The sequence below is a fragment of the Dipodomys ordii genome, unplaced genomic scaffold (assembly GCF_000151885.1).
Source record: "Dipodomys ordii isolate 6190 unplaced genomic scaffold, Dord_2.0 Scaffold46, whole genome shotgun sequence".
NCBI lineage: Eukaryota > Metazoa > Chordata > Mammalia > Rodentia > Heteromyidae > Dipodomys > Dipodomys ordii.
Window position 1 is genome coordinate 11,519,849 of NW_012267262.1, and position 14,632 is coordinate 11,534,480.

The window sequence follows — 14,632 nt, forward strand, 5'->3', positions numbered from 1 at the left end:
GGTGGTCAGTGGAATGAGTTGTCAAGTAGTGGTTAGATGTTGTGATCTGGGTTCAAACAAGAAGGTTCAAATGCTGGCCCTGTCACCAGTCAGCTGTATGATCCTAGATGAATTGCTTAGTCCTTCCGAACCTCAGTTTTTCCTCTGTAAAATGGGGCTCATAGAGTTCCTACCTTAAGGGATACAGTACACAACCAACCTATGCAGTTATTACTATACCTGTTATATTGAATATGATTAAAACCGTGAGCTCCTCGGGGGTAATGACTAGTTCCTTGGTGGTTTTTTGGTTGTTTGGTGTTGTTGGTTTTTTGGTTTGTTTGTTTGTTTGCTAGTCCTGGTGCTTGAGCTCTGGGCCTGGGTGCTGTCCCTGGGATTCTTTTGCTGAAGGCTAATGCTGTACCACTTGAGCCTTGGCACCACTTATGGATTTTTCTGAGTAGTTTATTTGAGATGAGAGTCTCACAGACTTTCCTGCCTGGGCTGGCTTCATCTGTGATCCTCAGATCTCAGCCTCCTGAATAGCTCAGATTACAGGGCGTGAACCACTGGCGCCCAGCTGGTAATAACTAGTTTATATCCCTGTTTATTTCTCCAGCACTCCAATGGTCCCTGGTACAAGCCAGTGTTGTTGGTACAAAACTAAATAGGATAATAGTGCTGCTGGTGGTCCATACCTGTAATCCTAGCTATTCAGAAGGCTGAGATCTGGGAATCAGGGTATGAAGCCATCTTGAGAAGGAAAGTTCGTGAAATCTTATCTCTAATGAACAACCAAAAAAAACCCAGAAGTGGTAGAGCACTAGCCTTGAGCAAAAAAATCTCAGGAACAGTGCTGAGGCCCCAGACTGGCACCAAAATAAATGAATGAATGAATGAATGAATGAATGAATGACCACCAACAGCCATTTTAACTGGTCTGGGATTTAGTAGGAAGACAAATAAGGAAACTAATACAGAATGAGCACTAAGTTTGTGTGAGGCACCTAGATGAGTGCTAACCTTGAATTACTTATTTAACCCTTACAGCATCATCTGGAAGGTCATTAAATATCCCTCTCACATCTATAAACCTTTTATCCTGTTCACATTATTATTATCTCCATTTTACAAATGAAGAGCTGATGTCAGAGACTGTCAGTCACTTACAGCTAACAAGCAGTAACCTTGGATTTGAATCCAGGCAACCTGATTACAGACCCATGGCTCTTAACCAGCATAGTCCCACCTCAGTTATGCTTGTCCTGCTTGGAGGTTGGGGTGGGGTTAAAGAATTCAGATGTTCCTGGCAACTGGTTAATCATGCCTCTTGGATATTATTACTCTGCTAATACATAGTCTGTTGGATTTTGCTCACAGAAGTCTTATTCACTTTGGATTTCACACTAGTCAATAAAAGCCTTGCTAATTCCCCAGGAATGAATTATAGGGGAGCCAGCATGCTTCAGGGAGAAATGTGAATTAAAGAACAGTTCCCTAAATGCCATGTCACTGTTACTGATGGGATAGCTTTCACATTTTGTAGCATATCTCCCTCTCTGTGGCAGATCTGTGATCTGCCTTACTACCCAAGAGGGATAAAGTAAAGCAGATATTGTCATCTCTCTGATTGAGAGAGTTGGGGTTCGGAGTCCAAGGGACTGGGTAATCTCATACATGCTGCTGCACATAAACAGTAAGAGAATGGTGTTTAGGGACAATCAGATGTTTCTAAGCAGGACATGGTACAAGACGTAATATCTTAAAAAAAAAACCCACTAGGAGTTGTTTCCTAGTTAGCAGTATCCATTGTCGTAAAATGAATGGCTTAAAGCCCTTGAAAGAGTTTGTTCTCAACAGTTTTTACATCTTGTTGGTGCTCTTCATTTTTCTCTACAAGTCTTATCTATAGAGAGTCTTACTTGGGTGGAATTACCATTCTGATTTTGCAAGACAGACGTCATGAGAGGATCCAAGTTCATTCTTGTCTATCCGGAGGCTCACTTTTGTCTCATCACATGTATTTTGCTACCCATCTTTTCTGCAAGCTATTGTGGGAGGTGCTTTTCTAGAAATATGACTGCAACCTGTTTCCTCTTTGCAGCCCGTGCAAGGCTTTGACTATGCCAAGCAGCACCTAGGCCAGCAAGGAGCAGACGAGGAAGTCATCCCTGTGACTCAGGAGACAGTGGTCCTCCCCCTGCCCGTCAGAGATGTGCCTCAGGAAAGAGACACTGCTCAGGATGGGAGCACCATCAAAACAGCCAAGTCCACTGAAACCAGAAAGAGGTAGGCACAGGTCAACTTGCGACTCTCTGTGTTGGCAAGAGACATCAGTGCTGGTAAGAGCAGTCAAGGTTCGCAAGTGAATTCTAGCATTCTCTTGACATTTCCCTTCATGATCATTTTGAATATCAAATAGGAGATGAATGGAGAGAGCAATGGTGGGCAAATATAAGAATCATATTCAATGTACATATGCACAAATGGAACGAGGTAACGAGGGGATGGCTGGGGTTGAGATAGATGGGGGGGAGAGCTATATAAGGAATGGCATTGATCAAGATGCATTGTCATCATAAGTTGACATGTTGGATTGAAACTCTTAAACAACTAAAGATAATTTCTTAGCTAGAGAAGAAATTAGTAAGAAGAAAAAGAGATTGAGGGAGAGGACAAGAATTGCCACACCACCCTGTAAGAGTCACTGTTTATAAAGTTTCCTATCATTGATTGACCACAATAGTAGATATGTAGTTCTTCTGTATATTATCATAAATTTGGTCCTGATTCATACCATGCCTTTGTTTCAGGATAGTTGTGTTTTATCTGGCAGTTTCTCAATATAGTTTCTGATTTCAGTCAGTATCATTTATTGATGTGTGTGTGTGTGTGTGTGTGTGTGTGTGTGTGTGTGTGTGTGTGTGTTTATTATGAGCAGGTCACTTTGAAAGGCTTTAGAAGACTATAAAAATATATAACATTGATATAAGTCCTGGGGTTTGTATATAAGTATATAAGACCTGGGGCTTGAACTTAGGGCCTGACTGTCCCTGAGCTTCTTTTTCCCAAGGCTAGCACTCTGCTTCTTGAGCCACAGTGCTACTTCCGGCTTTTTCTGTTTATGTGGTACTAAGGAATCAAACCCAGGGTTTCATGCATACTAGGCAGGCACTCTACCACTAAGCCACATTCCCAGCTCCATAAGGTTGATTCTTGACCCCTAAGATCTCTCCATGGAGGAGACCTGGTGATAAATACCAGGCATGGAGATGTACAGGGCTGCAGTGGGGTCTGAGTCAGTCACTGTGGCTGAGGGGAAGGGGAAATACAATGCTGCCTTGGAGGTATCATGGAACAGGTTGATTCAGCTGAGCTGGAAGAGAAAATGAGGGCTGAGGAGGTGGAATGAGATAAAACCTTTATCTGAAAGCAGTGAGGAAAGAGAACACAGGCTCTGCATGCTGAGCATCTCTGTAGTTTGGAGTTCACAGTGGTTATATTACCAGATGATGGACTAAACCTACATGACCTTCACTGTGGGAAGTCACTGAAAGTTCTTTAGGAGACAGTGATGGCTAGCCTTTATTTTAGGACTAACGGTAACATGACTGATAGGTGAAAGAGGTTAGGTTAGAGGCCAAGAGACTTATTACAAGGACTTTGCCATCGCCTTTTTAACCACTATTGGCTGGCTAAACCAACACTCATTGCAAGCCCCTTTCTCTGTTGCCTGAGTCCACTGTGGAGGCTGGGAAAGCTGTCTCCTCCCTCCCTCTTTTCTCTTTTTTAATCTAACAGGTAAGTTTTATTTGTTTGCTACTTACCTGGACATACTTTAGAGGAACAAGACAGAGTTTCTGTTCTCATGGAGCTTAACATCTGGTGGGAAGAGCAAGGCAATAAACAAGCAGAGAAATTAATAAGGTCTGTCTGTCTAGGTCAGGCGGTGATGAGCACAAAGAAGGAAACCAAAGCCCAGAAAGGGGATTTACAGATGTTGAGGGAGATATAGCGCTATTTTAGATAGGAAGCAACGGAGGACCTCACTGAAATAAGGGGTCAGCTATAAAGCTGTCTATAGGAAAAATTTTCTGAGAAGACAGAATGGTGTGTGCAAACCCCGAGGAGGAAACGTCTTGGCACACTCGAAGATCAAGAGGTCAAGGAGACTGGTGTGCACTAAGGAGGAAGCAGTAGCAGATGGGTTAGAGAAGTACTCTTCAGTTAATCATGTCAACCCTAAAGACTGAAGTCAGAACTTGGAATTTTACTGTACAGAAAGATCAGATGTCATGGGAAAGTTTCTAGAAGAGCAATGACATGTGGTGGCTTAAAGGTTCTTTCTGGTTTTGTGTGGAAAATAGTTAACAGAGATGGACAACACTGCTGTTGTGGTTCAGGTGAGAGATGGTAGGATACACCCTGGGCATGGTGGTTTGAGAAGTGATTGGGTTCTGGAAACATTTGGATGGAAATGCTGACAAAATTTGCTGAGACCATAGTGAGATTTGGAAGTGGAAGAGAATGTATTTTCCCTTATTAGTACTATAGAAGACAAGGGCAGAAGTGTGTTAGGGATGATTAAGAGTTAGGATGTGAGTATGGAGAATTTAAGATGTCCACAGATATGTAAATGAAAGTGCTGAGGACTCATTGACCATGTGTCTGGAACTCAGGAGAAATCTAGAATAGCAATAAGCAAAAGAAAGGAAAGGAAGTCTTTGAGTCTTAACTCCCAATTCCTGTGCAGGAAGCAAGAGGTGTTTCTTTTCTTTTTTCTATTTTTCCCAATTTTATCCTGCTATACTAAAATAAGTCCTTGCTAAAACTAAAAATGGAAAGGGAAGGAAAAGAAGGGAAAGGAAAGAGAGAAAATGAAGGAAGGAGAGAAGGAAAAGGGAAGAGAAAGGAGGGAAAGAGAAAGAGAGGGGGGAGGAGAGGTTATAAAAACAAATGAAGCAAAAGGGGAACACTATCATGATGCGCATTTTTTAAGGGCTGGCTTTATTAATGCCAGACAATGGGAGAAACCCTATCTCTACTCAAATCTAGCTGATCACAGAAGTATGAGATCATTTACAAAATAGCCATTTGCCAATAGCACTTAAGTGAATGATTGTCATAATCAAAGAAGGGCCATAATTGTTTAGCAGTTGATTAGGCCCCACCTCAAAGACTGTTCTTCTAGGTTACATGTCTGTCTACATACCAGGATAGGGACGGCCTAAATGTACAACATCACAGGTAACAATTTTTTGGCAAAAACTCAGAATCTAACACTTTCACCCATTGGCTGGTGCTCTACCACTTGAGCCATGACTCCAACCCACATTTTTTGGTTTTCAAAGCACTTTTATTGCTGTCCTAGTAATATGTGTATCACATACCTGGTTCTATTTTTTTTTTTGGGTCCGGTAGTGGGGCCTGAACTCTGGGCCTGGGCGCTGTCCCTCAGCTCTTCAGCTCAAGGCTAGCGCTCTACCACTTGAGCCACAATGCCACTTCCGGCTTTTTTTGCTTATTTGGTGCTGAGGAATCGAACCCAGGGCCTCAGGCATGCAAGGCAAGCGCTCTACCACTGAGCCACCTTCCCAGCCCCACATGGTTCTATTTTAACAAGAATTTCAAATTGATGACTCATGCAAACAAAAGTCTATAAACTTATGCAAAGAATGAAACAGAGTTGAGTTTTTTTTATTTGCTCATTGAGTCTTTCCTTAAAGTGGGAAAAACAAAAAAGCTGTTTTCTGAAATGAGGGATAAGTATGAAAATGCAACAAAAATCAGTGAGTAATATTTAAATGTACTTACAAAGCTTACAAAAAGCTTTCCCTATTTTTACCCCTCAGAACTAAATAAAAACCTTTTTTTAAAAAGCCAGCTTTTAATCATGAGGTTCTAAAAACAACCCCAGAACACATGTCTACTCTCCATATTCAGTGATCAAATATATATCATTATAAAAATAATATATATCTAATAAAAATTTTAGTGCCTGGTCCATGTTTTCCCAGACTACATTCTTCCTATTACAAATTTTATAGCATGTTAAAAGGGTCAGAGTGAAAGAGATTTATGGCCATATATACTGGAAAATGTCGGATTAAATGAAACAAAATTAACCCACAACAGAACTGCTCAGGAACTTTGATATGCTAATAGAACACTAAGAATCTCCAAAGAAGGACTATAGCAAACAATATACATGGGCAGTTTGATTCTAGGACAGTTTTAACAAGTGCTACCTTATCAGGTAGACAGCCCAGCCTTCCTTGGTGGCTTTTAGGGTCTGACATGCACAGAACTAGGAATTCTCACTAGGATGCTCACCTGCTGGTCAAGGGCATCAATTCCCAGATGCTCTTCTATTGCAAGGTTTGGAGCCAGGGTTTTTTAAATGTGGCCCACTGAGGGTAGAGGAATGAAAGGCTTCGGGTGGCTCCCACCTCTTCTACAGAGGAAGGCAGTGTAATCTTTGTGCTCAGACTGAGACCTAAAAGGAGCATGAACCTACAAGGAGGAGATCTCAAGAAGCCACTTTGCTACTGAGTTCCAAAAGGAAAACTTGGGAAGTTTTTGAAAGAAGATCCGGTGGCATGTCAGCATTAGAATCACTGTTGGCCCATGAAGGGAGTATGTTTTGGGGTGAGGATGGGAGAGCATCCCTGGCTTTCTGGCTGATTTGCCACAGCCCTATAGCTATCCTGAACAATGCCTTCCATCTCCATGCGCTTCATATTCCTCACTTGCCGAACAGTACTGGCCATCACGAAATCAGGGATGATTGCAATGAGTCATTGGGAATGCTCAGCTCAGTCCTTGGCACAGAGCTCTTAGCACAGAGGGACATCAGAGTCCATTGCCTTGTATACCTATCATGATGCCTGGCACAAAGAAGGTACACACACACACTAATGTTCCCTGGAGGAACAAACAGCTCAAATTGGTGTTTTCACGATACAAGGGGTTACTGTGTACCACAGTGAAAGAGCATGTGTAGATATGTGCAGGGGGGGGGGCGCAGGCAAGGGAGGAGCGAGAGAAGACTCCACAGTGGGGAGACTTAACCTCTTGTAGCTAAGATCTACATCATGAAGACAATAGCCGAAGAGAAGCACGTTTTATGCATATCTGAAGACACTCATTTGATCCAGACACTCAGCATGCACAAGTGGTGTGTGTTAGAGGGAGAACTCGCTGCACAAACACTATCACTGCTGTTTCCATAGTCACCAAGAGGTAATAAAACTGTGATGGGATGGAGAGCTCTGTGCTCACTGGACTTCTCTGCAGAGAATTATGGGAAAATGCACTTTGTAACAACAGCCAGAGGCGCGTCCTTGCAGTAGTGTAGATGGTTTTGTTTTCTTTCTTTTTTAATTTTGTCCAATTTCATTTCTTCTTGACTGGTAAGACCGGAAAGAAAGACTACAGACACAAATAAAATAACCTTGGGAAGTAGCTGTGCTAGTTGAAACTTATGGTCTCCGCTGTTGCTATGGTTACCTCCAGCAGGTCGCCCAGTGAGAATGGCTCTGTCATCAGCAACGAATCAGGGAAGCCCAGCTCAGGAAGACGCTCACCCCAGAACGTAATGGCACAGCAGAAAGTGACAAAGGAGGAGAACAGGAAGAGAAATGGTGAGAAGTCTTCCAGCCAAGCCCCTCCCTAACTCCTCATGTGAATTTTCGAACATAGACCTGCACGTGCACACACACACTCACCCCAGGCTAGAAATCTGCTATGAACCTTTGGGGTGATCATTTTACCCCTTCTCTGAATTGTTTCATTTCACCTCTTCTTTCCCTGCTCATGAGAAAGTGTGTACTTTCTCAGAAACAAACAAACAAACACCCCTTCGCAGAACAAATTGTTTGCTCAGAGATTTTTCTATTTTTTTTAATTGAATCAATGTGATTTTCAGAACCAGGTCCATTAAAGTGTCAAGTCTCTGTTTTGGAGGTTTCCTTCCATTTCTTGCCCTCTTCCCCTTGATGAGTTTCAGTAGTTCAGTCTAAACGAGTGAGTTCAGATATTACAAATCTACTTTTGCCAAAACAAAATAGATCTGTCACCAGAGGGGGAAAAAGTCAAGGGAGAGTGGGAAGGGATAGTGGGAGAAAAACAAAGGGGGGGGGTAACAATGCCTGACAAGAAATGTACTTCTTACCTTACTGATAGAATTGTAACTTCTCTGTATAGCATCTTTACAAGAAAATAAAATTTAAAAAAAAGAAAAAAATCAACCTTTTAAAGCATAGTGGTATAAGCCTATAATTCTAGCTAATTTGAGATCTCAAGTTTGAATACAGCCTGGGCAACTTAGTGAGACCCTGTCTCAAAACAAAAAAATAAAGAGTTAGAGAGGTAGCTGAGTGGTATAGTTCTTGCCTAGTATGCACAAGGCCCAGAGTTCAACTCCCATTAACACACACACACACACACACACACACACACACACACACACACACCTACCACCTTTAGTTAATTAGTGCATTAATTCATTAAATCTCAATTTTTTGAGAGACTTAACTATTTAATCTCTCTTAGACAGATTATTATTACCCTTCCTATAAAGAATTGCTGTTGGGGTTCATTCTCAGCTCCCTTCCTAGCTGTATTATCTGTAGACCACAGGTGTCAGACACTATTGTACAATCTTGGTTTGTTCCTGATTCCACCCTTGGTTCTGACCCGCAGTCCACATGGTCCTTCTGCATATGAGGCTGGCTCGATACTGCCCGGAATCAAGGACCCATCACTGCTGATTTCAATCAGAGAAAATTCCTTTTAGATGTCAAAGGGTTGTAGGTAGTGATCTCCAGAAAATGTCAAATGAAAGGCTAACCAATCTGGCCCCACTGTTTAGCTGGGCTCTCCTTTTGAAAGAATTTGATGAAATATAGTTCAGGGACTCTCTCTTGAAGCTAGTGTCAGAATATTCTTTAGTTTGCAAATGTCACCTATTTCTTTTTTTTCTGTTACATAAAGAAGCAAAGTTTAAACAAAACAAAAACAAAGAAAAGCAAAATGGACTTACATTGTGCAGAGAAAATATGTTCCCTCCTCATTGCCAGCTACTATAAATTGGAATGTATTTATATGCATTTAAACACTTCAAATTGGCATATTTATTTGACTGTTCTCCTGAATTCTGATTACTGTGGATGACAGAAACTGTACATTCTGTATCGTAGATTCATAGATGAGTATACTGCAGGGGTCACCTAAGCAAACATAAGCCCATCCACTCTCCTAGCTCTGTCTGTTCCTTCTCCATTCCTTTTTATATACTCTTTGACATTTTATAAAGTCAATTCAAAGAACATTCACTCCCCCAGTCACCCCACTCACCTACCTTGGGCTTCAAATGACCTTGAAGAACTTAATGTCTTTCTCTGACCTTTTTACTATGCACATGACAGCATATATGTATCCTTGCATTTTAACATCCTGCTTTGTTTTCTTTTATAAAATGAAATCTATGTGCACATTGTTCTATGTCCTTATTCTTGCTTAAAAATGTGCAAAACCCAAATTCCTTTATCAGTCAATAGGCACTTACAGAAAGACACATTTTTCCTCCTACATTTAATCCACAGAAGAGGAGCAAGCTGGTTGGTTCCAGACCACATCACTCACTATCCAGCCACTGATGCTGACTGGCCCTAACTGTTTCATCTGACCTTTGCTGGTCCTGTTTATCTGTCTTCTCTATCTGCCTCCATATTCTGTTTAGATCACCTTGATTATGTGTGTGTTTTAATTTTTTATTACTGTCTTGAAATACTATAGATGGATTTCAATTCAATGTATCAGTTTATGAGTACAGTGCATCTTGATATTTATTATATATCATATATTTATTATAATTTGATATTTATCAGATTCTAAAATAACTAACAGATGTGTAATTACTGTACCAGGTTGAGTTTTTTTGTTTTATTAAGACACCACCTTTTGCAGGATTATAGTGTTTGCTTGGCCACATTTTAATTTTGCAATAAGTAAAAGAGAATTTACAGAGTTGGCTGCTTCTGTTTGATCAAAAAAATTTGTTCAGTGGGGTTTAGGTTTAAATTTTTCAATTAGAATTGAGAGGAAGCTCATTTACGTAAAATTCCACAGACTTAGCAGTATATCCAAATTCTAGGAAAATACCTTTTTATGAAATCCACATTCTTTTTCTTACTAAAAGGGCTCTTTTTAATCTTAAATACTATGTAAGAGTTATCTGATTTTTAAAAAACTCACTAGTATTTGTGATTGGATTGGAACATGATCCAAAGAAAAGAAGGAAGAAAATGACAGAAGAAAAGTGTATTTTTATCAGATAGCCTGCAAAAAGGATTGAGCTCTTTTTACATGAATGTGGCCTCTGAAAATAGACTGTGTTTTTGTGGACTGTTTAAATACTGTTGCTACCCTAGAGCGTCTAATTAGACTCTGGGTTAGATAACACATGTTAATGCGCTAGGCTGTTATTCTAAAGCTCTTCTTGTTTCTCCCAGGCTTGTTGTATCTATAGCTTCTAATTTTGTTGTTCTTTGTAGGGGGAAAAAAAGAACTTTATTTATTTATTTTTAATAAGCTTTTTATTGTGAGAATACTGTACAGAGGGGTTACAGTTACATGAGCAAGGTAATGAGTACATTTCTTATCAAGCATTGTTGCCTCCTCCTTTGTTTTTCCCCTACCATCCCTTCCCTCCCACTTCCACAACTACACTCCCACCCCCCACCCCCCGAAAAAAAGAACTTTAGGAGGAAAAGAGCCTATTTTACTAAGAACATGGCTGGCTGCCCTGGGCCCTTAGAGCTCAGTGGCTTCATCACTTACTGTATTAGTTAGTGAGGCAGTGTGTGCTGGTGGTGAGAATGTATAGAGATGGCTTCTCACCCTGTGTCATCAAGGAAAAGAGAGAGACCGAAGGGGCTAGGGACACGATATCTTCAAAGACCTACTCTCAGTAACCTACTATCTCCAGCTTCGTTCCCCCTCCTAAAGTTTCCAGAACCTCCCACAATAATGGTGACAGCTGGGGATGAAGTGTTCTTGTAGGGGACATTTCATATGGAAACCATCATAGTTACCCTAGCCACAAGTCAATTTTAGAGTCTATTTTACAAAATTTTTAAATATTGATTGAAAAGGTAGATGTGGCAGATAGAATTTTGAAAGCAAAAAGAATCTAGCCAGATGTCGGTGGCTCATACCTGTTATCCTAACTACTCAGAAGGCTGAAATCTGAATGTCATGGTTCAAAGCCAGCCCAAGCAGGAAAGTCTGTGAACCTCTCCAGTTAACCACCAAAAAAAAAAAAAAAATAGAAGTAGAGCTGTGGCTGAAGTGCTAGTGTTTCAGCCTTGAGAGAAAAAGTTCAGGGACAGCACCTAAGGCCATGAGTTCGAACCTCAACACCAGCACATGCACACACACACACACACACACACACACACACACACACACACAATATTTTTTGTGCTTTTCCAAATAGAGACATAGGAACTTCTAAGTCAAACTCTTATGTAACCTTTGGAAAGATATTTTCTGGGAAAGAGTAAAAGTGCAAGATTGCAAGTTTAGCACATTATGTTTAAAATATGTGTGAGGGTGTATATTTGTGTATATATGATATTGATATACATACATGTAAAATATATATTGAGATTCCATGAGTCAAAAAGCCAGGAATGTGTGTATCTGTGATCCCAGCTACATAGGTAGGAAGACCATGGTCTGAAGCCAGTCCAGGCAAAAATGCAAGTTACAACCTGGAAAATAACTAAAGCAGAAAAGACCTGGGCATGTTTCTCAAATTGTAGAGTACCTGCTGAGCAAGCAAAAGACTCAGAACTCAAGCCCTAGTACCACCAAAACAAAACCTCTGGCTTTATCCTGAAAGCCATGGACCTTCAGACCTTTCTAATCCAAAGATAATATGATCAAGTTCCTTGTTGAAAGAGCACCTATCCTAATTGCTGGTGGTGTATGTATAGTAACAGGAGCTCGGAGATGGAGGTTGGTTTTAAGGTGCTTCATCAGTGATTTGTTGACAGGATATTGTTTACTTATAGGTTATTATTAACCCTATACATAGTTATCAAAGATGGCAGTCTACATTTATTAAGTCATGTAATGTTTGGAGGGTAAGGACTCTTGGAGAAGCTGAGCTGGGTGATTCTGGCTCAAAGTGTCCCATAAGTCACAATCAAGACATTGGCCTAGACTATAGTCATCTAAAGTATCCACTGGGCCTGAAGACGGCTCACTTGTGTGGCTGGTGGGGGAGGGAGGACTCAGTTTCTAGCCATCCACCCCACCTGTCCCTAGGGCTGCAATGATCCAAGAGAGCAAGGTGGAAGCTATCATTGTCTTTTTAAAGCTGTCACTTCTGCACTTTCCACTTGGTTACACAAAGTAGAACCAAAGCCTATTTATTATGGGAGGTGAGAATTACTGAGAGCCATCTTGGAGGCCAGTAGTTGTCCTAATGGGGGGAGAAAGGTGGTCAGATATGAGGTGCCCAGAAAAAAGACCCTATCAAAATGTATGCATATCTCATAACACATCTGAATAGATACTTTCCTCTGTCCATTGGTTTCTGGTATTCCATTGGTCTGGTATTTTCAAACCAGTCCATACAACAAAACAGAACAATCCAGTTATAACCCATTGTTAGACTCTGCAGTGTTTTAGCCATGTTGTAAAATAGCAATTCACTTGGCTTAACCTGATTGATCTGTGATTATAGTAAGTGACAGGGTGATATAAACCATGTGTTTCTCAATAATTTAAGTAACATTCTCCTGAGCAGGTAGGAGGGATGAGGAACACACTTTTGTTACATTCATATTTTAGAGAATACCTATTTTGCTTCTAAATTATCTGATGGTTTAGTTGTTCGAACAGACTTAATTTATCTCTTGCCAAGCCATGCTCAATGAGTTGTCATTCCTAGAGCTGCTTCATGGGAATACGCTTCAAGAACAAGCAATACTTCTGGCCCTGGAACTTTTCCTCTCAGCTCAGTTATCAAAGCACAAAGCCAACTGGTATCTTTCAGCTATTGTAGCAGAATGATCTGTCAGATGGGAGAATTCATTTAACAGAGTGTAGGTGGCAACCAGTCTATTTAATTAGGGGAGTTGCTTTCATTCTCAGCTGATTTCCTCGCTTTCTTTTGTCTTAATCAAATGAAAGAAACCAAAGTGAAAATCATTGGTGAGAGGGAGGGAGAGAGAGAAAGAGAGAGAGCAAGCAAGGAAGGAAGGAAGACAGGCAGAAAGAAGAAGAAGAAGGAGGAAGAGGAGGAGGAGGAGGAGGGAGGGAGGGAGGGAGAAAGGAAGGGAGGAAGGAAGGAAGGAAGTAGACAGGCAGGCAAGAAGCAAAGAAATCACAGCAATGAGTATAGATAGTTGCTCAAGACTTGTCACCCCAATAGTTGCAGATTTTAGCCAAACTTACTCCTTTCATTCCCAACTCAGGCATCCAGAACAAATTAACTTTTTATGCCAAATGTGCTTTGTCAGTTTTGAAAAAAAATAAATGTCCTTTACTGTTTTGACTCAAGTCTTTACAACTGGTTCCTACTCACTGATGACACGCTGGCAGGATAAATCGTGTAGCTCTTAAAAGGAAACCATGAAGAGCAGAGAGCCCTTGTCACAGAACCAAACAGGGTTGTCTCTGAGGTCCTTTTGATCACTGTCTGTAGGGGTGAGCCTACTAGCATTCCCCAAGATCGTGAAACTCTCAACATCCTAAGTCTTATGTGTTTATGTTGGCCTTCAGTGACAGCCAGTGATGAAGAGGAGGGCGCAGTTCTCTTTGACAGCACAGCCAAGGCAGCAACAGATCCCTTTGACACGTCTTCTGGATCTGTGCAGCTCATTGCCATCAAACCTGCAGCCCTGCCTACGGTGCACCCTGCTTCAGACAGGAGCCAAGAATCCTCGTCTGTCCTCAATGGTGAGGTGAGCATCCATGACCCCATGTGGGGCAGGCCAGTGGTCTTCAGGGACTGGATTCATGCCTTTCAGCATGCAGGTGAAATCTGTGTTCAGTTATCTCAGGCTGCTAATGTTACTGTAGCCCCTGCATGTACCAGACCTTAGTGAGATGACTCAGGAGACAAGTCACACACACACACACACACACACACACACACACACACACACCAAAACAGCCCTCTGCTTTTCTACATCTTGCTCCCTAACACTTCCACTGTCATGGTGATGGGAAGAATGTGAATTGAGAGGGAAGTGGGTAGGATGTGACCCACTACAGGCTTTGAAATGACAGTTTTTTCCTTTGAGCAAGTCTGGAACAATCCATTAGCTGCTTTTGGAAAGATATCAATATATAGCATGATGTTTATCAACTTTTCTAGGAATCCAAAGAGTCTGTAACACACAATGATTGCGATCTTATCAAGGAAAATTAGGTGGTGATAATAGATAGATGCTTATATAACAGATGTTTGATAAATGCATGAAAAGGGAGAAAGAGATCTCAGAGGGACAAGAAGGAAGTCAGGGAAGAATTGTATGCTCTCCCTCCCTCTTCTTCAGCTGAATGGCTAAAATACGTATGCACCTTTAAGAATCTGTGTATAGGACGTTTAATATAACTGTGAACATTTCCCTTA

The 14,632-nt window shown here is 41.2% G+C and overlaps 1 protein-coding gene across 1 annotated transcript in view; it reads left to right on the top strand.

Moving 5' to 3' along the window:
* The window catches only part of Kiaa1549l (KIAA1549-like ortholog), a 240,521-nt gene that overhangs the window by 172,101 nt on the left and 53,788 nt on the right, over positions 1–14,632 (top strand). Inside the window, exons 12-14 of the mRNA XM_013019589.1 lie at positions 2,084–2,268; positions 7,498–7,622; positions 13,777–13,958. Of these exons, the coding sequence (XP_012875043.1) occupies positions 2,084–2,268; positions 7,498–7,622; positions 13,777–13,958 (492 nt within the window). The remainder of the gene's footprint in view (positions 1–2,083; positions 2,269–7,497; positions 7,623–13,776; positions 13,959–14,632) is intronic.